The 18208-nt window shown below is 44.7% G+C and overlaps 1 protein-coding gene across 2 annotated transcripts in view; it reads left to right on the top strand.

The window, feature by feature from the left end:
* Window positions 1-17833, top strand: part of TNFRSF10B (TNF receptor superfamily member 10b) — a 33004-nt gene extending 15171 nt beyond the window's left edge. The window contains exons 3-10 of one of the 2 annotated variants that reach the window (XM_016141538.2): window positions 8680-8790; window positions 9527-9638; window positions 10633-10706; window positions 10794-10889; window positions 11463-11494; window positions 11925-12107; window positions 14190-14265; window positions 15474-17833. In XM_016141538.2, the coding sequence (XP_015997024.2) occupies window positions 8680-8790; window positions 9527-9638; window positions 10633-10706; window positions 10794-10889; window positions 11463-11494; window positions 11925-12107; window positions 14190-14265; window positions 15474-15787 (998 nt within the window). In that variant the 3' untranslated portion in view covers window positions 15788-17833. Of the gene's footprint in view, window positions 1-8679; window positions 8791-9526; window positions 9639-10632; window positions 10890-11462; window positions 11495-11924; window positions 12108-14189; window positions 14266-15473 lie in introns of both variants that reach the window. The other variant, XM_016141537.2, reaches the window with a different exon arrangement.
* Window positions 17834-18208: the final 375 nt, after the last annotated feature.

Raw genomic sequence — 18208 nt, 5'->3', positions numbered from 1 at the left:
TTTTCCCCCAGTTCAGAGAAGTCTATCCACGTATCTCTTCCCCAGGCTTCCTCGTCATCAGTTTTTCAATCATATTCCTCCCAAGTCCCTGACCATCCAGCCAAACCATTGGTCACAACCCACGAATCAGTCTATAATTGCACGTCTGGCCATTTCTTCTTCCAAGCAAAACGAACGACCAGGTGCACTGCTCAAAGTTCTGCCCACTGGGAGGATTTCCCTTCGCCACTGTCCTTCAAGGATGTCCCAGATAGAGACTGTGGTGCTAAATCTGGCCGTTTCCAGGTGGTACCTGCATATCAGGCAGTACTATCCGTACTCCAGGCCCTCGTTTTCTCATCTTCTGGCAGCTAATCATAGGAGCTCCTCCTGAAGCCATGGGTACAGGTGGGGAGAGAGACGGTAGTATAGCAGGTGTGGGCATTTGGGCCACTTGTTCATGTAACTTACTTGTGCCTTCAGGGCCCAATCTTGTTTGACCACCTCCATTTAACAGTAGAGTGCACACCCAACTTTATGGCTCGACGGGTCAGATAACACACAGTACACGGTAGTCATGTCAGGTCACATGGTAACTTGGTGGCTTGTAAGTAACCGTTCAGTATCTAATGTAGGCCAATAGCTCTTTCTGCAAAGGAGAATAGTTATCCACAGAAGACGGCAGAGTTTTGTTGGAAAATCCTAAGAACCTGCACTGAGATTCACCTACAGTGACCTGCCAAGGGCACCGATCAGTATTCACATCTGCCGCTGACAACCGCCATTGGATCTGCTGGATCATGTGACCCAAGTGGCAGAGCAGCTTATACAGCAGCCTGGACCTGTTGTGCAGCCTTCTCTTGTTCTGCGTACCACTCAAATTTAACAGCCTTTTTTGGGTCACTTGGTAAATTGGCTGGAATAACACATTAAAATCCATAGGTTGCCTCTGAAACCCAAAGATGCCCAGTGGGTGTTATGCCTTCTTTCTAGGTTGTAGGTGGAGATCCAACAACTTATCCTTTACCTTCCTTAGAAAGGATATCTTGGTATACCCACACCGCTGGTCCTCGAAGCATTTCAGTAGGGTAGAAGGTTTCTGAACTTTTGTAAAATTATTTCCTTACCCTCTGACATACAAATGGCTTACCCATAAGTCTAGAATACTTATTATTTAATGCTCACTAGGTCCACTCAGCATAATATCATTAATACAACGGACCAGGGTGATATCTTGTCCAAGGGAAAGGCAAGCAAGATCCCTACAAACTAAACGATGACACAAGGCTGGAGAGTCGGTGTATTCCTGAAGTAGGACAGTGAAGTTGTATTGCTGGCCATACGGATTGGTGGACTTTCCTAACAGATATGGAGAAAAAAAGCATTGCCAGATCAACAGCTGCATACCAGGTACCAGAGGATGTTAATTTGCCCAAGCAAGGCAACCGCATCTGGTACCGCAGCTGTAATAGTCAAGCTTACGATCACTCACTGTCATTCTCCAAGACCCATCTGTCTTCTGCACAGGCCAGACAGGTGAACTGAATGGGGATGTGGTGAGAAGCTCCACCCCTTCATCCTTCAAGCCTTTGATGGTGGCACCATTTCCACGTCACCTCCAGAAACGTGACATTGCTTTTGGTTCACTATTTCTCTAGATAGAGACCGCTCTAGTGGCTTTCATTTGTTCTTTCCCAGCTTATAGCCTTCGTTGTATAGGTCAGGGAGCTAATGTAGGGATTCTACCAATTGCCGAGTATATCTATGCTGTTTATGCATTCCAGAAATGACGTGGTGTGTTTGAGAACTCATTGAACGCACTGTGAATGGACCTGAATTAAATCCCACTGCTCACATGACCTTTATAAGCCCTGCTGACTCATGGACCATAGTGATGTTGTGAATCTCTTGGAATCAGAGTCAGTTCAGAGCCAGTGTCCAGTCTCCTGTATAAGGTCTGATTACTTCCTTTTCCCCAAAGCATAGTCATTCTGGTAAAAGGCGACACATCCCTTTGGGGAAGGCTGAGAGGGTGATTAGCTGTATACTGTCTTGGCAGTGCACCAGGGTTTTACCCCAAGTCGTACTCAGGTTTCCCTTCATTCAGTGGGTTTTGGATCTGTAAACTGGCTCAAGTTTGGGAATTGATTGAGGGGCTGTGACTCTCTTTATGATTCAGTTTAGACCTAGAACTTTTCTGCTTATACATATCAAGTATAAATTTAGTCGGCTGTTCAGCGATTTCAGTTTTAGGAATATTGCGGTCGATTCATAGTTCTCTGTGACGCAGACTATTCTGATTGTGACTGACTCCACTGCCCATTCAATAACCATCTTGCCCTTGCTGAATGAGTGCCACCGCTTGGCCCTTGCGACTTCGGGATCCCATTACATTTAGGTTTCCCATTTTAGTGGCAGCAGTTCCCATGGTACTTCTCTGGCCCACAGAGAAGAGGGATCCCGCAGCTCTCCAAGGATGCTGGGCATCCTTCGCAAATTTATTTCTCAGAGTCACAGTAAAAGGGATATTCTCTGGACTATCCCAGAGTGGGTGGGTAGGTCTTAAATGTCAAACCACTCTAACATTCCAATTTCTCTAAGTCTTCGAATCCTTTCCTCTATGGTATAGCAAGACAGGCCTGGCATTTCAAGTTGGTTTTCTGTGAGTCACCTTTTAGCCAACCAATTAACAGTTAAAACCCTTTATTACTCCCCAAGCTGCAACATTAAATCCAGAATCTCTGCTGAGTGGACCCATGCCAATAAATATGGCCTGATTCAACTTTATGTTCCTTTTACCATTATTCCACGACCTTAATGGCTATTTCCACACATATTCCCTGGATTCTGTTTACATTGGAAAACTCAAATAGTTCTTTTGGATCATGGTACACGATGTGTATTATAATTCAGCCACCAGATATTGGGTTTGTTTTTCAGCAATCTCAGCTCTATGGCTATAGGATATCAGGGTCTTTTCCAGGACAGACATAACAGTTTTCATTTATGCACTGCTTGAGCTGCAGCTTCAAATTCCTGAGCTCATTTTCTGTCCCCATGTTGTTTAGCAAAATTAGGAGCAGGCAGCCAATCTCTTCTTGTCCATTAGTTTTACAAAAGTCTTCGAAGGCATCAGGCAACGAAAGCAAAAACAGACAATGGGATAACATCAGGCTCTAAAATTGTGCATCGCAGGAAGCAATCAACAGAGTGAAAAGGCAATTGACCAGATGAGAAAAAAAATTTGCAAGTTGTGTATCCGATAAAAGGTTACTATCCAGAGCGTATGAGAAACTTCGACGACTCAACAACAGACTAACCCAATTTAAAAATAGCCAAAGGACTTGAATAGATAATATTCTTCAAATATTTTCTTGCCCCTTGCTCTCCTTTTTTCTCCTGGGACTTCCATGATGTTGGTGCATGCGATGGTTCTGCTCATTTTCTTAATAACTATTTTTTTTGGTTTGTTTCTACCCCTCAGAGTGAATAATTTCAATAGCTTTATCTTCACATTCACTGATTTTTAAATTTCTGCCTGCTCGAATTTGCCATTAACTCCTCTAATGGTACAAAAACACAAAGAGGTTGAAAGCAAAAAGATGGAGAAAGATATTATATGTGAGTAGTAACCAAGAGAGAGCTGAGGAGGCTGTATTACTAACAAACAAAATAGATTTGAAGTCGCAACAGTTTTAAAGGAGACGTAAGAATATTATATGTTGACAAAAGTTTTGCACCATCGCGATGATGTCAAAATTATAAATATATGTAAACACAACAGAGCCCCAAAATATGAAGCAAAATGGAAAGAATTAAAGAGAGACATAGACAGTTCAATAATACTAGTTGGGGACTACAATATTCCTTTTCAGAAACGCCTAGAATGTCCAGACAGAAGATCAAAAGGAAACAAAAGATTTGAACAACAGTATAAATCCATTAGACTTAAAAGACATATACAGAAAATTCTCCCTGACAACATCAGAGTACGCATTCTTAGGTGGCCATGGAACATTCTCCAAGGTAGACTATATATTAGGCCTCAAAACAACTCTCGGTACATTTTAAAAAATAAAAATCATACAAAGTTTTTTCACTGACCAAAATGGGAATGATGTTGGAAATCAATAACAGAAAGAACACTGGAAAACTCACAGCGATGAAACAACTAATATCAAACAACCAATATGCCAAAAAAGAAATCACAGAGGACATTAGAAAATACCTTAGAAACAAGAACATAACATACAGTTGGAATTCAGTGAAAGCAGTACTCAGAGAAATTTATAACTGTAAAGGCCTAAATTTTAACAAGAAAATCTCAAGTAAATAACAGTACACTTTAAGGAAATAGAAAAAGAAGATCAAACTAAGAAAAAAGCTAGCAAAAACATGAAAGGATTAAAGATTAGGGCAGAGATAAATGAAATAGAGAATAGAAAAACAAAGAAAACCGACGAAACGAAAACGTGAATCTTCGAAAAGACCAACGAAATCGACAAACTTTATATCGACTAAGGATATTCAAATTACAAAAGAAAGAGGGGGCATTACTACTGACCGTACAGGAATAAAAAGGTTTGTAAGAAAATAATGTGAACAACTGTGTACCAAAAATTGGACAACCTCGGTGATATGGATATAAAACATAAGCTACCCAAACTGTCTCAAGAAGAAATATAAAGTCTAAATAGACCTATAACAAGTAAGGAGATTTAATCAGCAATCAAAAATTTCTCAGTAAAGAAAAGCCCAGGATCATAGGGCTTTACCATGGAACTCTACCAAATATTTTAAAATGAATTAATGCCAATCCTTCCTAAACTCTTTTAAAAATACCGTAGAAGAGGGAACACTACCTAACTCATTCTACAAATCGGCATTACCTTGACACCAAAGCCAGACAGTGATGTTGGAAGGAAACTATAAATCAGTATCTTTCATGACTATAAATGTAAAAAATCATCAAGAAAATAGTAGCAACCTGAATTCAGCAGCATATTAAAAGAATTATACAGCATAGCCTACTGGGATTTATCCCAGAAATACAACAGTATTTCAATATATGAAACTCAATCAATTTAGTATATCACATTGATCAAATAAAGGGGGAAAACACATCATCATCTCAACTGATGCTGAAAAGCCTTTGAAAAAATCCAATACACTTTCATGGCAAAAATGCCCAATAAGTTAAGAAGGGAGGGAACTTTCTCAAATGATAACGGTCATCTATGGAAAATCCCATGGCTAACATACTCAATAGTAAAGACTGAAAACTTTTCCTATAAGATCAGGAATAAAACCAGGATGTCCAATGTCACCACTTATATTCATAGTGTTGGAAGTTTTACCCGGAGCCAATTGCTCAATCAATGTAATAGATCACATTAATCAAATGGAGGGGGGAAACACATGATCATCTCAATTGAAAAAGAAGTAAAGGCATCAATATGGGAAAGGAAGAAGATGAAACATCTCTATTTTCAAATGACGTGATCTTATAAATAAAAAGCTAAAGAATCCACATCTTCCCCCTACCAAAAACAAACAAACAAACAAACAAAAAAAACCTGTTAGAATGAACAAATAAATTCTAACCTGCTGGAACTAATTTGATCAACACATAAAAATCAGTTTGTTTCTACACAGTAGCGATAAATAATCTCTCTCAAAATGAAATTAAGAAAACAATTCCATATGCAATGGCATCAAAAAAGTAAAATACTTAAGAATAAATGTAGTAAGGACGTAAAAGACTTTTACACTGAAAATTACAAAATATAGCTGAAAGAAATTTTAAAAGATCCAAATAAACAGTATTTTAAAAGACCCGAACAAACAGGAAGAGTTTCCACATTCATGCGTTGGAAGACAATATTGTTAAGATGACGATATTACATGAAATGATATATAGATTCAATGCAATCGGTATCAAAACTCCAATGGTGTAATTTTAGAAATGGAAGAATTCATCATCAAATTCACATGGAATTAAAAGGGACCCAGAATAACCAAAACAATGTTGACAAATAAGAACAAAGTTAAGGGACTCACGCTTCCTGATTTCAAGCCACAACAAAGGTACAGTAATCAAAACAGTGTGGTACCGGCTTAAGGATTAGAATATAGACCAACAGAATAGAATTGAGAGTCCAGAAATAAATTCTCATATCTATGGTCAATTGATTTTTGACATGGATGCAAAGACCATTCAATGGGAAAAGAAAGAGTCTCTTCAACAACTAGTGGTGGAAAAATTGGATATCCAACATGAAAAAATGAAGTTGGGCCCTTTTACACCATTTACAAAAATCAGCTCAAAGTGAATCAAAGACCAAAATTTAAGAGTTATAACTATAAAATCTTGTGGGAAAACATAGGGGCAATTCTTGATGACTTTGGGTTTGGCAATTTTTTTTTTAATACGACACTAAAAGCATAGGCAAGAAAAGAAAAATATTGAACTACATCGAAATTAAAAATTGTATCAAAGGACGCAATCAACAGAATGAACAGGCAGCCCACAGAATATGAGAAAATATTTGTGAATCAAATAACTGACAAGGGCGTGATACCCAGAATATATATATATCAATCCTACAACTCAACAAAAAGACAAACAACCCAGTTAGAAAATGGGCAAAGGACTATAGTCGTTTCTCCACAGATGATATACAAATGGCCAACGAGCATATGAAAAGATGCTCAACGTCACTAATCAAAAGAGAAATGCACATCAAAATGGCAATGAGATGTCACTTCACGCCTGTTACGACTACAGTCAACAATACAGAAAATAAGTGTGGGTGAGACTGTAAGGTAATTGGAACACTTGTGCACCGTTGGTGAGATTGTAAAATGGTGCGACCACCGTGAAAAAAAGTATGGTGGCTCCTCAAAAAATTAAAATGTTATGTGATCCAGCAATTTCACTCTTGGGTATACATCCAAGAGAATTGCAAGTAAGATCTCAATGGGATGTTTGCACGCCCAAGTCCATGGCATCAGTCACAGTAGCCAAGAGGCGGAAGCAACTCAAATGTCTGTTGATGGACGAATAGATGAACAAAATGTGTCGTAGACATACAATGGAATATTATTCAGCCTCGAAAAACGAACGAAGGTCTGATAAATGCTACGACATGAGTGAAAACTTCAACGACATGGAAAGCAGTAGATCCTGTGTTAGTTTGCTGGAACTGCCGTAACAAAATGCCACCGACTAAGGTGGCTGGACGACAGAAATTAATTCTCTCACAATTCTGGACACCAGCAGTCCGAGATTAAGGTGCCAGCAGAGTTGGGTTCCTCTGAGGCCTCTCTCCTCAGCCTGAAGATTGTCACCCACTTACTGCCTCTTTGCCCTGTGTTCTGGTCTCTCTGGTGTGTCTTTCTTTTATAAGAACTCTAGTCATATTGGATTAGGGCCCTAGCCTAACAGCCCTATTTTAACTTTTATCACCTCTTTAAAGAACTTGCCATCTAATAGGTTACATTATGAGGTACTGGGGAATGGGACTTCAACATAAAGAGTGGAGGTGAGGGGTAGGCACACACGTGCCCGCACACACACAAAACATGGAAAGTGAACTAAGCCAAACACAATTCATTTATGATTTCTTATAGAGAATATCTAAAATAGGCTAATTCACAGATACAGATAATGGATAAGTGGTTCCCGGGGGCCGAGGGGGAAGAGGGAATGAATGCAGAGTTAGTCATTGCTTACTAAGCACAGAGTTTCCGTTTGGGGTGAAAAGTATTTTTGCAAATAGACGGTAGTGATGTTTGCACAAGCGTGAATGTGATGAATGCCACTGAATTAGACACTTAAAAGTGGCAAAATGGCAAATTTTAGGTTGTATATATTTTACCGCAATAAAAGAAATGAAGAGTGGAGAGGTTGATCCTGAAGGGGGAAGTAAGGTCACCTGGGGAAGCGCTCGATCCGTCGATCCTAACATGGACGGGCTAAGCTTATGCTCAGCCTCAGCTTGGTGCCTGGAGAGCGCCCGTGTGTCCCAGGGCACAGAGTCCCCTTTCTTTGGGTCATTCTTCGACCCTACGCACAGGACTCATTTTTCCTATCATCTTCCTGCCGTGGCAAATGGCACGAACTTGATCCGAAGGCTTGTCCCTGATTGTCGTATTACTTCTCATCTTGTTCGTGTCTTCCACGGACCTGGAGCTCACTGAGGACAGAGATTAAGACTTTCTTCTGTGACTTTCCAGGGACCTGGGTGGTGCTGTCCAATGCAGTAGTCACTGGGCCCTGATGACTTCTGAGCCCTTGAAATATGCCTGCTCCGCATTGCGACTGATGTAAAGGAGAAATACTCCCTGGATTCTAAGTCATATTTTGAAAAGATAATATAAAATATCTGAATGCTGTATATTTATTGCATCTTTAAGTGGATGTTATTTCGAATATATTGATTAAAAGTAATTAGAACTTTTTCCCTTCATTCTTTTAATAAGGCTCCTACAATATTTCAATTTTATGTTGGTTTGTAATGTATTTCTTTTGCCATGCTGGTCAAGGGTGTATAGTACTTGCAGAATTAATACACTGGCCGACACCAGGTAGAATGGAGTCCTCTGATGCCCAAAAAGAGGCGTCCCCCAGCCACCAATGCCAGCTCCCAGCAGTCCCGTGGGGATTCCCTAACCAGGTTTTCTCTCTCTCTTTCACAGGATCGCACCTCAGCGAAGATAATGAGTGCGTAAACTGTACAGATGAAGTGGATTATACCAGGCATTGGAATAAGCTCCCTTCCTGCTTACCGTGTACGCCCTGTAAATCAGGTACTAATACGGGGACCCCGTGCCAAGTGCTGGAGTGATAAGGTGGGAATTATATTCGGCATGGAATCAGGACACCTGGATTCCAGTTCTTCATGGTCTCCATCATACCTGTTTCATGATTATGTCTTAGATCAACAAAATAAAAATAAAAATTATTTTTACAATGCATGCCACACGGGCAGGAAATCTCTCAGACTATCATTTAGAAGGAAGGTGACAGTCTGTCCCTCAGTGGGGGGACTCTATGGTTACAGCACAGAAGGTGTGGCCATGTGGAGAAGTGCTGCCTGGAGCGGGGACCAGGACCTGCTCCCGGGCCAGGCCCCTCTCAGCCCCGTGCTCCGTGCTCCTGGCGGGTGCTCCGCCTCCCTCAGCCTTCCCTGCCTGAGGGCCCTCTGCCTCTGCAGCAGAGCTAGGTTTGGGGAAGTCACCTAAGGGTTCCTCTCCATCCAGGGTCCCTGCCCTTCTTGGTGACCCCATGACCTAATGGATATTGCCTCCCGATCCTGATGCATTAAACAATGAATCGTAGTCTTTTTTATACACCTCTGAGCACCGGGGACGGGTGGACGGTGGTTGTCCTTTATGTGCCCCGCACATGTTGTTGCAGAAACTGACCCTCAGATCGACTACGGTGAACGGAGTGAGGCTGAGTGGGAGGGGGGTCGGGTGGTCCAAAAGCGTTGAGGGACGCATGAGGGACACATATCCCTAAAACCATACCCTTGGTCTTCAGGACAAGAAGAAGTAGCTCCATGCACCAGGACGGAGGACAGACGGTGTCAGTGCAAACGTGGCACTTACCAAGATAAAGACTCAACTGAGGCCTGCAAGAAATGCAGCACTGAGTAAGACACGAGAGCCAGGGGGTCCCCAACCACCGAAGACCCCCGTTTCCTGTACCCCTGCCTCCTGCTCCCATGCAGCTCGGCCATCCTGTCAGGGCTTCCCTGGGCCTGTGGGCCTTCGGAGCCCGCAGTGGCCTTTCCTTCCTGGTCCATCTGCCTGTGCCCACGCTGTCCCCTGCGGCTCCCCCTCCCACGCCGCAGCACAGTTTCCCTGGGGCCAGGTTGGACTTTCCACTGGGCACAGACGGCCGTTCCTTACGGCCCAGGATCCTGTCGGTTGCCCATGCAAAGTTTTAGTTTCTTTTGATATTAGAAGAAAAGACTTGCGTAGACCGCAGCCATGTTTATATTCATAACGATTCTATCATAAAATATAGTTTTTAACATTTTTTTGTGCAGTCATGAGCCGTGAACACAAAAGTGCCCACAGCCAATCTGTAATGAGCCTGAGCCTGTAGCTCTTTCAAGGTTCCCATAAAGCCCTGAGCCACCTCAGGCCCCAGTTTCCTCAAGAAGACTGTTTTCCCTGTTATTGGAATTTAGAGGCCAAGAGTAATTTGCTCTTCTCTGACCTCCAGTGTTGGCTGTAATTGTAGGGACAGTCAACAGGGGGAAGGAAGAGGTGCCTGTATTAAAGGCTGACTGAAGGATGAGGCTCAGCTCATGCCCACAGGGTTTCTGACCCTTGACCTGGACTGAGATGGCCCCTCCCGCGGGCTCCCCCTGCAGCCCGGGGAAGCTCAGGGCAGCCTCATCAGAAGGCCCAGCTCCTGAGGGTGCCGCCCTGAACATTGCGTGGGAGCCCTACAGGCTGAAGTTCCCCGCCCGGCTCCTTCTGCAACCCAGCAAGGGGGTGAGGGGACCCGTCGTGCAGACAGGAGAAGCCCGCTCTTCCTCCACTCTGGTCAGGGGACACTGGGTGGGCGGTTGCACCCTCTTTCTCTCTGTCTTATTTCACGGAACCCCTTTCTATCCTCCCCATGTCTGTACCTAGATGTCCTGATGGCATGGTCCAGGCCAAGCCCTGTACCCCCTGGAGCAACCTCGAATGTGTCAAACCAGATTCAGGTACTGAGGACAGTGGGGAGGTCCCGGTTCCTGGAGAGCCAGTGACCACCGGCCCTGGGCCACCCACCGCTCCCTCTCCCTCCTCAGGCGATTTAGCATTAAAGATTGGAGTTCCCGTTGGATCCCTGTGTATCCTGGTGCTGTTATTCTGTGCATGTTGTCACAGGAGGCGCATCCTTCAAGGTGAGGTGGGCCGGGTCGATGGGGAGGTGCTGGCACTCTCTGCCACCTCCCGCACTTCCTGCTTTGTTTCTCAGACAGGAAATCCCTCCTCTCCACATCGCAAATCCCTCTGTTCTTCTGGCCTGGCTCTGACCCCCTTCCCTGTGATCCCCCCTCCATGCCCCGCCTCACCCCTTCAGGGTTGGGATCATATCAGTGTCCTTGTCTCACGGCTGACAGTCACCTCATCTTCCTGGCCAGTTCTTCAGGGTCCCCAGTCAGAGCAGAGAGGAGGTCAGCCCTGTATTTGGTGAGAAAAGCCAGGAGGAGAGGGTCAGGGGCTTTATACAGCTGTGGTCAGAGCAGAACCCAATGGAGATTCGATACACGTTTATTTTTACTTTTCCCCCTTCCCTTCCCTCTCTGAACGGTGTCCCAGAGTTGGACTGTCCCTCTCCCGTCACCCGTCCCCAGGGCTGCTTGTTCAGTGTCTGATCCCCAGCCCACGCCCCATCCCTCGCACTGTCCTTCTGGAGGGAGGAGCTGCTGAGCGGCCCCTCCCCACTGCTAAGGCAGACACCCCTTCTCTTCTAGCTTGTGGAGTGGACCCCAAGCGTGTGGACAGAGTGAGTTGGTTTCCCCAGCACCTGGCAGCATCGGGCCCTCAGGAAGCGCTTCCTTCCCACAGCAAGGCCCTGGGAGGGCACGGTCCCATTTGTCCCGTAGGGCTGAGCCTGGCTCTCTAAAGTGGCCCGGGGTCTGGGCTGAGTGTAAGAAGGCAGCTGGCCCCTTGCCAAGCCCTGTCCTTCCTGAGCTTGTGACACCTTCACCCACAGCCCTGCACCCTGGGGTAGAGAGTGTCAGGCAGAGGTGCTGAACCCCCGTAGCGCAGCACAGGGTCCCGGTGCCAGCAGCAGAGTCATGGATGTGCTGAGCCTGTGCCAGCCTGAGGGGACAGCCTGGGGAGGACAGGGGGCAGGAGAACCTACTGTGCCCCCTGAGACCCTGCAGGGAGCCTGGGTGTGGGCTCCTGAGTCAGCTCTCTGCCTTCCCAAGCTCTTTTTCTGGTGCTCATGTCCTCCGAGAGGGCCCGGGGCTCGCGACAATGCCCACAACCAGATCGTGAGCAGCGGGAACTCGCAGTCCACCCTGGACTCTGAGCAGGAGCTGGAACAGCAGGAGCACGCGGAGCTGACAGAGGTCATCGCACTGTCCCCAGAGGAAGCAAAGCGTCTGCTGGTGAGTGGACGGTGGCTGTGCAGCATCCTGGCCCCTCTGCGTGCCCAGGACGGTGGTGGCCACAGGGAAAGGACGATGCTGCTCAGGTCTCCTGTCCCCTGGGGACGTGGTGGTGGAGGGAGACCGGGACCTGCAGCGGGGAAGGGGCTGCTGCGCGGGGCGCCCGCCACCCTGGTGTGTGGACCGTCGCTCTGTGGACTGTATCCCCAGTTACGACTGCGCCCCGAGCCTGGAGCAGGCGGCACAGGGGGGCGCTCCCACGTTGTCGAGCGATTGAATGAGGGCTGCACAATACTCCAGTGCGCGACTGTTACATGATTTAGTAATCCCTCGTAACATTAAAATTTCTACTCTATTTCAAAATCATTATTACATTGCATCTATATAAAAATAAATCTTAGTCTAGATATCTAATCATATTTAGAGGGTGGCTTTCAGAAGTAGAATTCCTCGGTAACTATATAGATATGCTTTTTAACTGCCTGCACGCACACACAGTTTGGATCTGTATCGATTCATCAGTTTTGATATGACCCTGAGTAGTAAATCTGTAGAAACATTTAATTTTTTATTCCTCGTAAGCTTAGAAAGTCATTCCCCCTTTACTTACGATGAGACGGAATTCTCTAATTTCTTAGAGTTTTTTTTAACTTCATGGTGATTTTTAGCATGCAGCAGCATCATCTAAGTGGAATTGATTTTGTCACGGGGCCGACAGGAGGGGTCTCTGAGCTGTTCGGAGTCGCCGCCTCGTTCCTCCAACCCCGTTCAGCCGCTGATTCGCCCGTCTCCCTCCACTTTCGGCCTCTCCTTACTCATATATGAAACGTTTCCCTAGACGCTGACCCTTTTCCGCTTGCAGGCTTCTTCTCTGTTTCCTTCCCGCACCTATACTACGATCCTTTTAAATAAAGAGAAAGTATAAAAGGCAGCAAACCAAAAGGGCCAGTAATCCCTCCATCCCGATGAATCGCTTTCCACATCTCCTGAGAGCAGTTAGTGCTTATCTGCAGTGAGAACAAGTAGTAAATAGTACTTAAGTTTCTTCGTGAGTGGTGGACACCTCCTCACTCCTTTTATTTCAGGTAACTGCAAGAGAGAATTTTTTCGTGATTTTTTTCGTTGAAATCTTTATGCACATGCTATTTATATACAATATTCTAGCAGGCGAAACTTTCTTTTTCTTTTCTTTTCTTTTCTTTTTTTTTTTACACCTACAGCACCTGGTCTTCCCAGGTGGTCTCCCATTAAAGTACTAACCAGGCCCAACCCTGCTTAGCTTCCGAGATCAGATGGGATCAGCGCGTTCAAAAACTTTCTAATCTGTTTTAGTATCTGAGAGAGCACATACCTCTTCCTTTCTTTTTCAAAATTTATCTTTTTACTCAGAAAAAATTTAGAATTATTTTATAAGATTTCCTTCACCACACACACACACACACACACAATCTTTGGAATTTTTTTTTTATTTATTTTAAATTAGTTCTGGAAAAATTGAAATCTTTCAATATTCAGTGTTTTTCTTAGCGAAGACGGTAGCATTTCAGGTTAAGGGTTTATTATGACTCAGTTAAGATCTGTGTTTTTCTGCAGATAAATAATTTCTATTTCTTGTCAAAGTTGTTTCTTTGCATTTTATATGTTTTGTTACCCTCGCCGGTTGGCTCCTGTTACAATTCCATATTCTAATTTATTGTTTTTTTGCCATGTTTATTATTAACATGGGAGGGAGTGACTGTCCCCTGATGGGGCGGCGGGAATGGACTGGAAGGGGCAGAAGGGAGCTGCTTGGGATGGTGGGAACGGTCCCCGTCTTGATTGGGCGATGGTGACTCAGGCGTATGTAGTTGTCAGAGCAGGAAGAGACACTTAGGGTGTGAGGTCTACGGCAGGGAACCTGGGCCTCCAGGAGCACACAAGCCCACAGCCTGTCGGGGTGAAGGCTGGGAGGCTCTCTGTCTCCCTAGAGACGCAGGAGGCCAGGCAGCTGCCCCGGGTCACACATCTGCCTGGTTGTTGGTCTCACTTCTGGAATCCAGGTCTCCTGACTCGGGCCAAGGGTGTTCTCCACTGCATTTACAGGGCTCGGCAGAAGCGGAAAGGTCTCCGAAGAGAAGCAAGAAGCTGGTTCCAGCGGACAGCAAAGACGGTGTTAACAGTGAGTGTTCTGTTGGGGGCGGTGGAGCCGGAGTGGAGGGAAGGGGACGTGTCCTAACTGCCGTCCCCGTGGCTCGTAGGACGGTTCGGAGCTGGGGGCGCTGGCGCCGGGGGCCTGTGCTCATCGACGCTGGGCCATCGGAACTCCGAACCCTCTTCTCCCTCCTCCTCTGCTTCCCCTACTGTGCTCCCCTTTCCCCCCGACAGTGTCTCCTACCACCCGTCCCTCCCTCCACGTGCCTCCCTCCTTCCTCGTTCAGGGCCAGGTCCACCCTCACTGAAGGACACCTAAGGGGTTGTGCTGTCCGGCAGGGCACCCACTGGCCCCCCGGGAGGCTACTGAGCACCTGACCTGAGGTTAGGCCAAATTCGAAGAGCTGTAACTTTAAACTACAAACCAGATTTCAAATCTTAATACAAAAAAATATAAAATAAAATGTCCCATGGGTAAGTTTTTCTTTATTAATCGCACGTCAAAATGAGGTTTTGTATGTATCGCGTTAGGACCATATGTCATTAAAATGAGTATCACCTGTTTCATTTTATTTCCTTCGATGCAGCTGTTAGAAAAATGGAAGTGGTCCCGGTTCGCCTTGTGTTTCTGTGGGTCACCGGCGTCCGGTGCATCCCACACGTGTCTCCCTTAATCCCCAGTACGGTCCCCTGAGACGGGTGGGGTTTACCCTGTATTAACAGTTAAATTCTTGCTTAGCATCCGTTTCCATCTCGCTTGCCCACAGTTTGGTGTGAAGCCAGGGATCGCGCCACCTGCAGGCCCTTGCTCTGCGCACAGGTGCAGATGTGGCGGCCTCGGGGCCTTACTCTCAGGATGAGTGCAGGCTCCCTCCTCTGGGGGGCCTGTCGCACTGCCCAGTCTGTCCCACCGTCTGTCTCCTGCCTTGTACTGCTCTCTCTCTCTCTCCCCACGATGTCTGTCTCCCCTCCCAGGTGGGCTACCAGCCCTCCGTTAGGGCAGAATTCTCTGTTGACCTTGCGTCCCCACAGTGCTATAGGCACAGGTGAGGCCCAGGCAGGGGGTCCTGATGCTCCACTGATGGGAAGCAGCTAAGGGAGGCAGAGCCGCAGGTCACCAGCAGGGGGGCGCTCATTAGGGCCCACCCTGGGGTCTAGGCCTGATCGAGGCTCCTGTGCGGTTTCTGAAGGGTGCCTCACCTCACCTGACTGTCTCTGTGGCTTTCTCCCACCTAGGCCTGAAGCAGTTCTTTGATTACTTCTCAAACGTCGTGCCCTATAATTCCTGGAACCCACTCATGAGGCTGATGGGCCTCAAGGACAATGATATTTACGTGGCCAGAGCTCGGGCCATGGACCCAAAGGAAACCTTGTATGAAATGCTGATGACGTGGGTCAACAACGTGGGGCAGGTGGCCTCGGTCAACACCCTGCTGGATGCCTTGGAAACTCTTAAGGAGATAAATGCAAAGGAGACGATTGAGGACCACCTGGTGAAATCCGGAAAGTTTGTCTATGAGGAAGATGGGGTCGATTCTGCTGCGTCCTAAGTGAAACGGGGAATTAGAGCTTTCCTAGTTCCCTTTTTCTCCTGGAAAAGAGACCATGATTGGACACCAGCTTGGAAGACATCGGTACTGACCAGCACTTGAACAAACTCTATCATCCAAAAGCCTACAGTTCTTGGGATGTTCTGGAACTTTTTTTAAATGGACTTTTTTTTTTTTTGAGTACGTTTTATGAGAAGTTTGTTGTTTTAAACAAGCTCTGAGGATGTGTGTTGTAAGAGTCTATGAAGATTACAGCTGTATTTTGTCTGACTATGCGATAGGCATGTTTCTATGTTTATATTTTTATACGATTATCTGAGCATGAAAAACCTTTCTGAACGGTATTTACTGCGATGACCATATGTTTTACCTGAATGGGAGGAAATAACCATAAAATGAGTAAATGTACAAAGCGGGAAGAGGAGGAAAATCCCTACTTCTGGGGGTGGCACTGGTGGGTCCCAGTTCTCCTCATATGCAGTTTGAGCTTGTCTAGAATTAGATGACTGGCAACTTCTACGGGGCCCACATTTTTCTACTTGATAATTTTATAGGTGTGTGAATATTTATATTAATTTAATTATAGGTGGATGTTTACAAGTGACCAGCCCTGTGTCTAGGCGTCCCTGAACTGGATGGTTGTGCGTGGGGCTCCTTCTCCTCAAGGGAAATGGGTGGGGATGGTGGGAGATATGTTATGTGAGATCTGCCAAATATGTTCTATGTCCTGTGCCATTTCGGGTCATGTGAGTGAACCTTCAGCCCCGTTTGGGCTCAGGCGAGAGGGGACAGGGATCTGCTCCCATTGTCTGTCCTGGTCTAAGGGAAGAAGAGTAGACGGTGCTCATCGATTGCATTAAACGTTCGCTAACTTGGCACTAGATGGGCCCTCCTCTTTTTCCCTTCCATTTGCTTATTTATTTCAGCCATTTATTTGTGTACATAACATGCATCGTACCATACACGGCACCAGCAATTTAGTCCTTGGTGCTATTAGGTCAGGTTCCTTATGGCTAAGAACTTAGGAGAACTCTCAGTATAACTTTATAGTTTTGCACTTTATATTTAAGACAGTGAGTGCTTTTGAGTGAATTTATGTCTAAGATGTGAAGTTTGTGTCTTTGTTAACTTATTTCCTATGGTTGTCCATTTGTTCCCTCATCATTTGTTGATTCGTCAATAACTAAAGACTAAAAGACTATGCTTTCTGTATGGAAGTACCTATATTCCTTCGACCAAGGTCAAGTTATCTGTTTGCATGGGTCTGTTCAGTTTCCTTCTGTTTCTATTCCATTTCATTTGTCTATGTGTCTATTCATTTTAAAATATCATGCTCTTTTGATCGTAGCTTTACACTAAGTTGGAAAATTGGGAAGTACGAGTTCATCAACTTGTTTCTCATCAGTATTGTCTAGAGCACTCATTGTTTTAAACTATTTATTGATAGCCACGAAATAGCTTGTGGAGATTTTTATCGGGATTGCGCTGACCCTTTAAATCAATTTAGGAAGAATTGACATTTTAATATTGTGACTTTTGATCATGAACAAGGACCATATCTCAATTTGTTTTTACTTTCATTGCTTTCAAGAGTGTTTTATATTCTTTTTTTTTTTTTAAATTTAATTCAATATATTTAAACTAAAAGAATTAAAAAAAAAAGAAAAACCAGTTTGCCCATTCCCTGCCCCCTTTTCTGTTCTCTATCTGTGAGCTTGGTGTTTTTCATTTGTTTGTGTAAATTCCACCTATAATAGAGGTCATTCAGTATTTTGTCTTTCTCTGACTTATTTTACTTTTCTAATGCCTCGTGGTTCACCCATGTTGTCACAAATGGCAATATTTCCTTTTTATGGCTGAGTAATATTCCATTATATATCGGTGCCATGGTTTCTTTCCCATTCATCCATTGATGGGTACTTAGGTTGTTTCCATAGTTTAGCGATTGCAAATAATACTGCAAAGAATGGGGTGGAGGGTGCATATATCTTTTTGAATTAGCGTTTTTGGTTTTCTTGAATAAATACCCAGAAGTGGCATTGCTGGGTCATATGGTAGTTTTATTTTTATTTTTTGAAGAAGCTCCGTACTGTTTCCACACCAGTTGCACCAATTACAATCCAACCATACCTAAGGGTTCCCTTTTCTTCACATTCTCACCAACATTCGTTATTTCTCGTCTTTTAATAATAGCCATTCTAACAGATCGAGGTGGCATCTCATTGCGGTTTTTAAAATAATTTATTTTTTACGGTGACATTGGTTAATGAAATTCGATAAGTTTAAGCTGTACATTTTAACGGTGAGGCATATATATACACATATGTGTATATATATACATATATATACATATGTATATATATGTATATATACACATTTTAACGGTGAGGCATATATATACACATATATATGTATATATAT

The sequence above is a fragment of the Rousettus aegyptiacus genome, unplaced genomic scaffold (assembly GCF_014176215.1).
Source record: "Rousettus aegyptiacus isolate mRouAeg1 unplaced genomic scaffold, mRouAeg1.p scaffold_m13_p_16, whole genome shotgun sequence".
NCBI lineage: Eukaryota > Metazoa > Chordata > Mammalia > Chiroptera > Pteropodidae > Rousettus > Rousettus aegyptiacus.
This window is presented reverse-complemented; position numbering and strand designations above follow the sequence as displayed.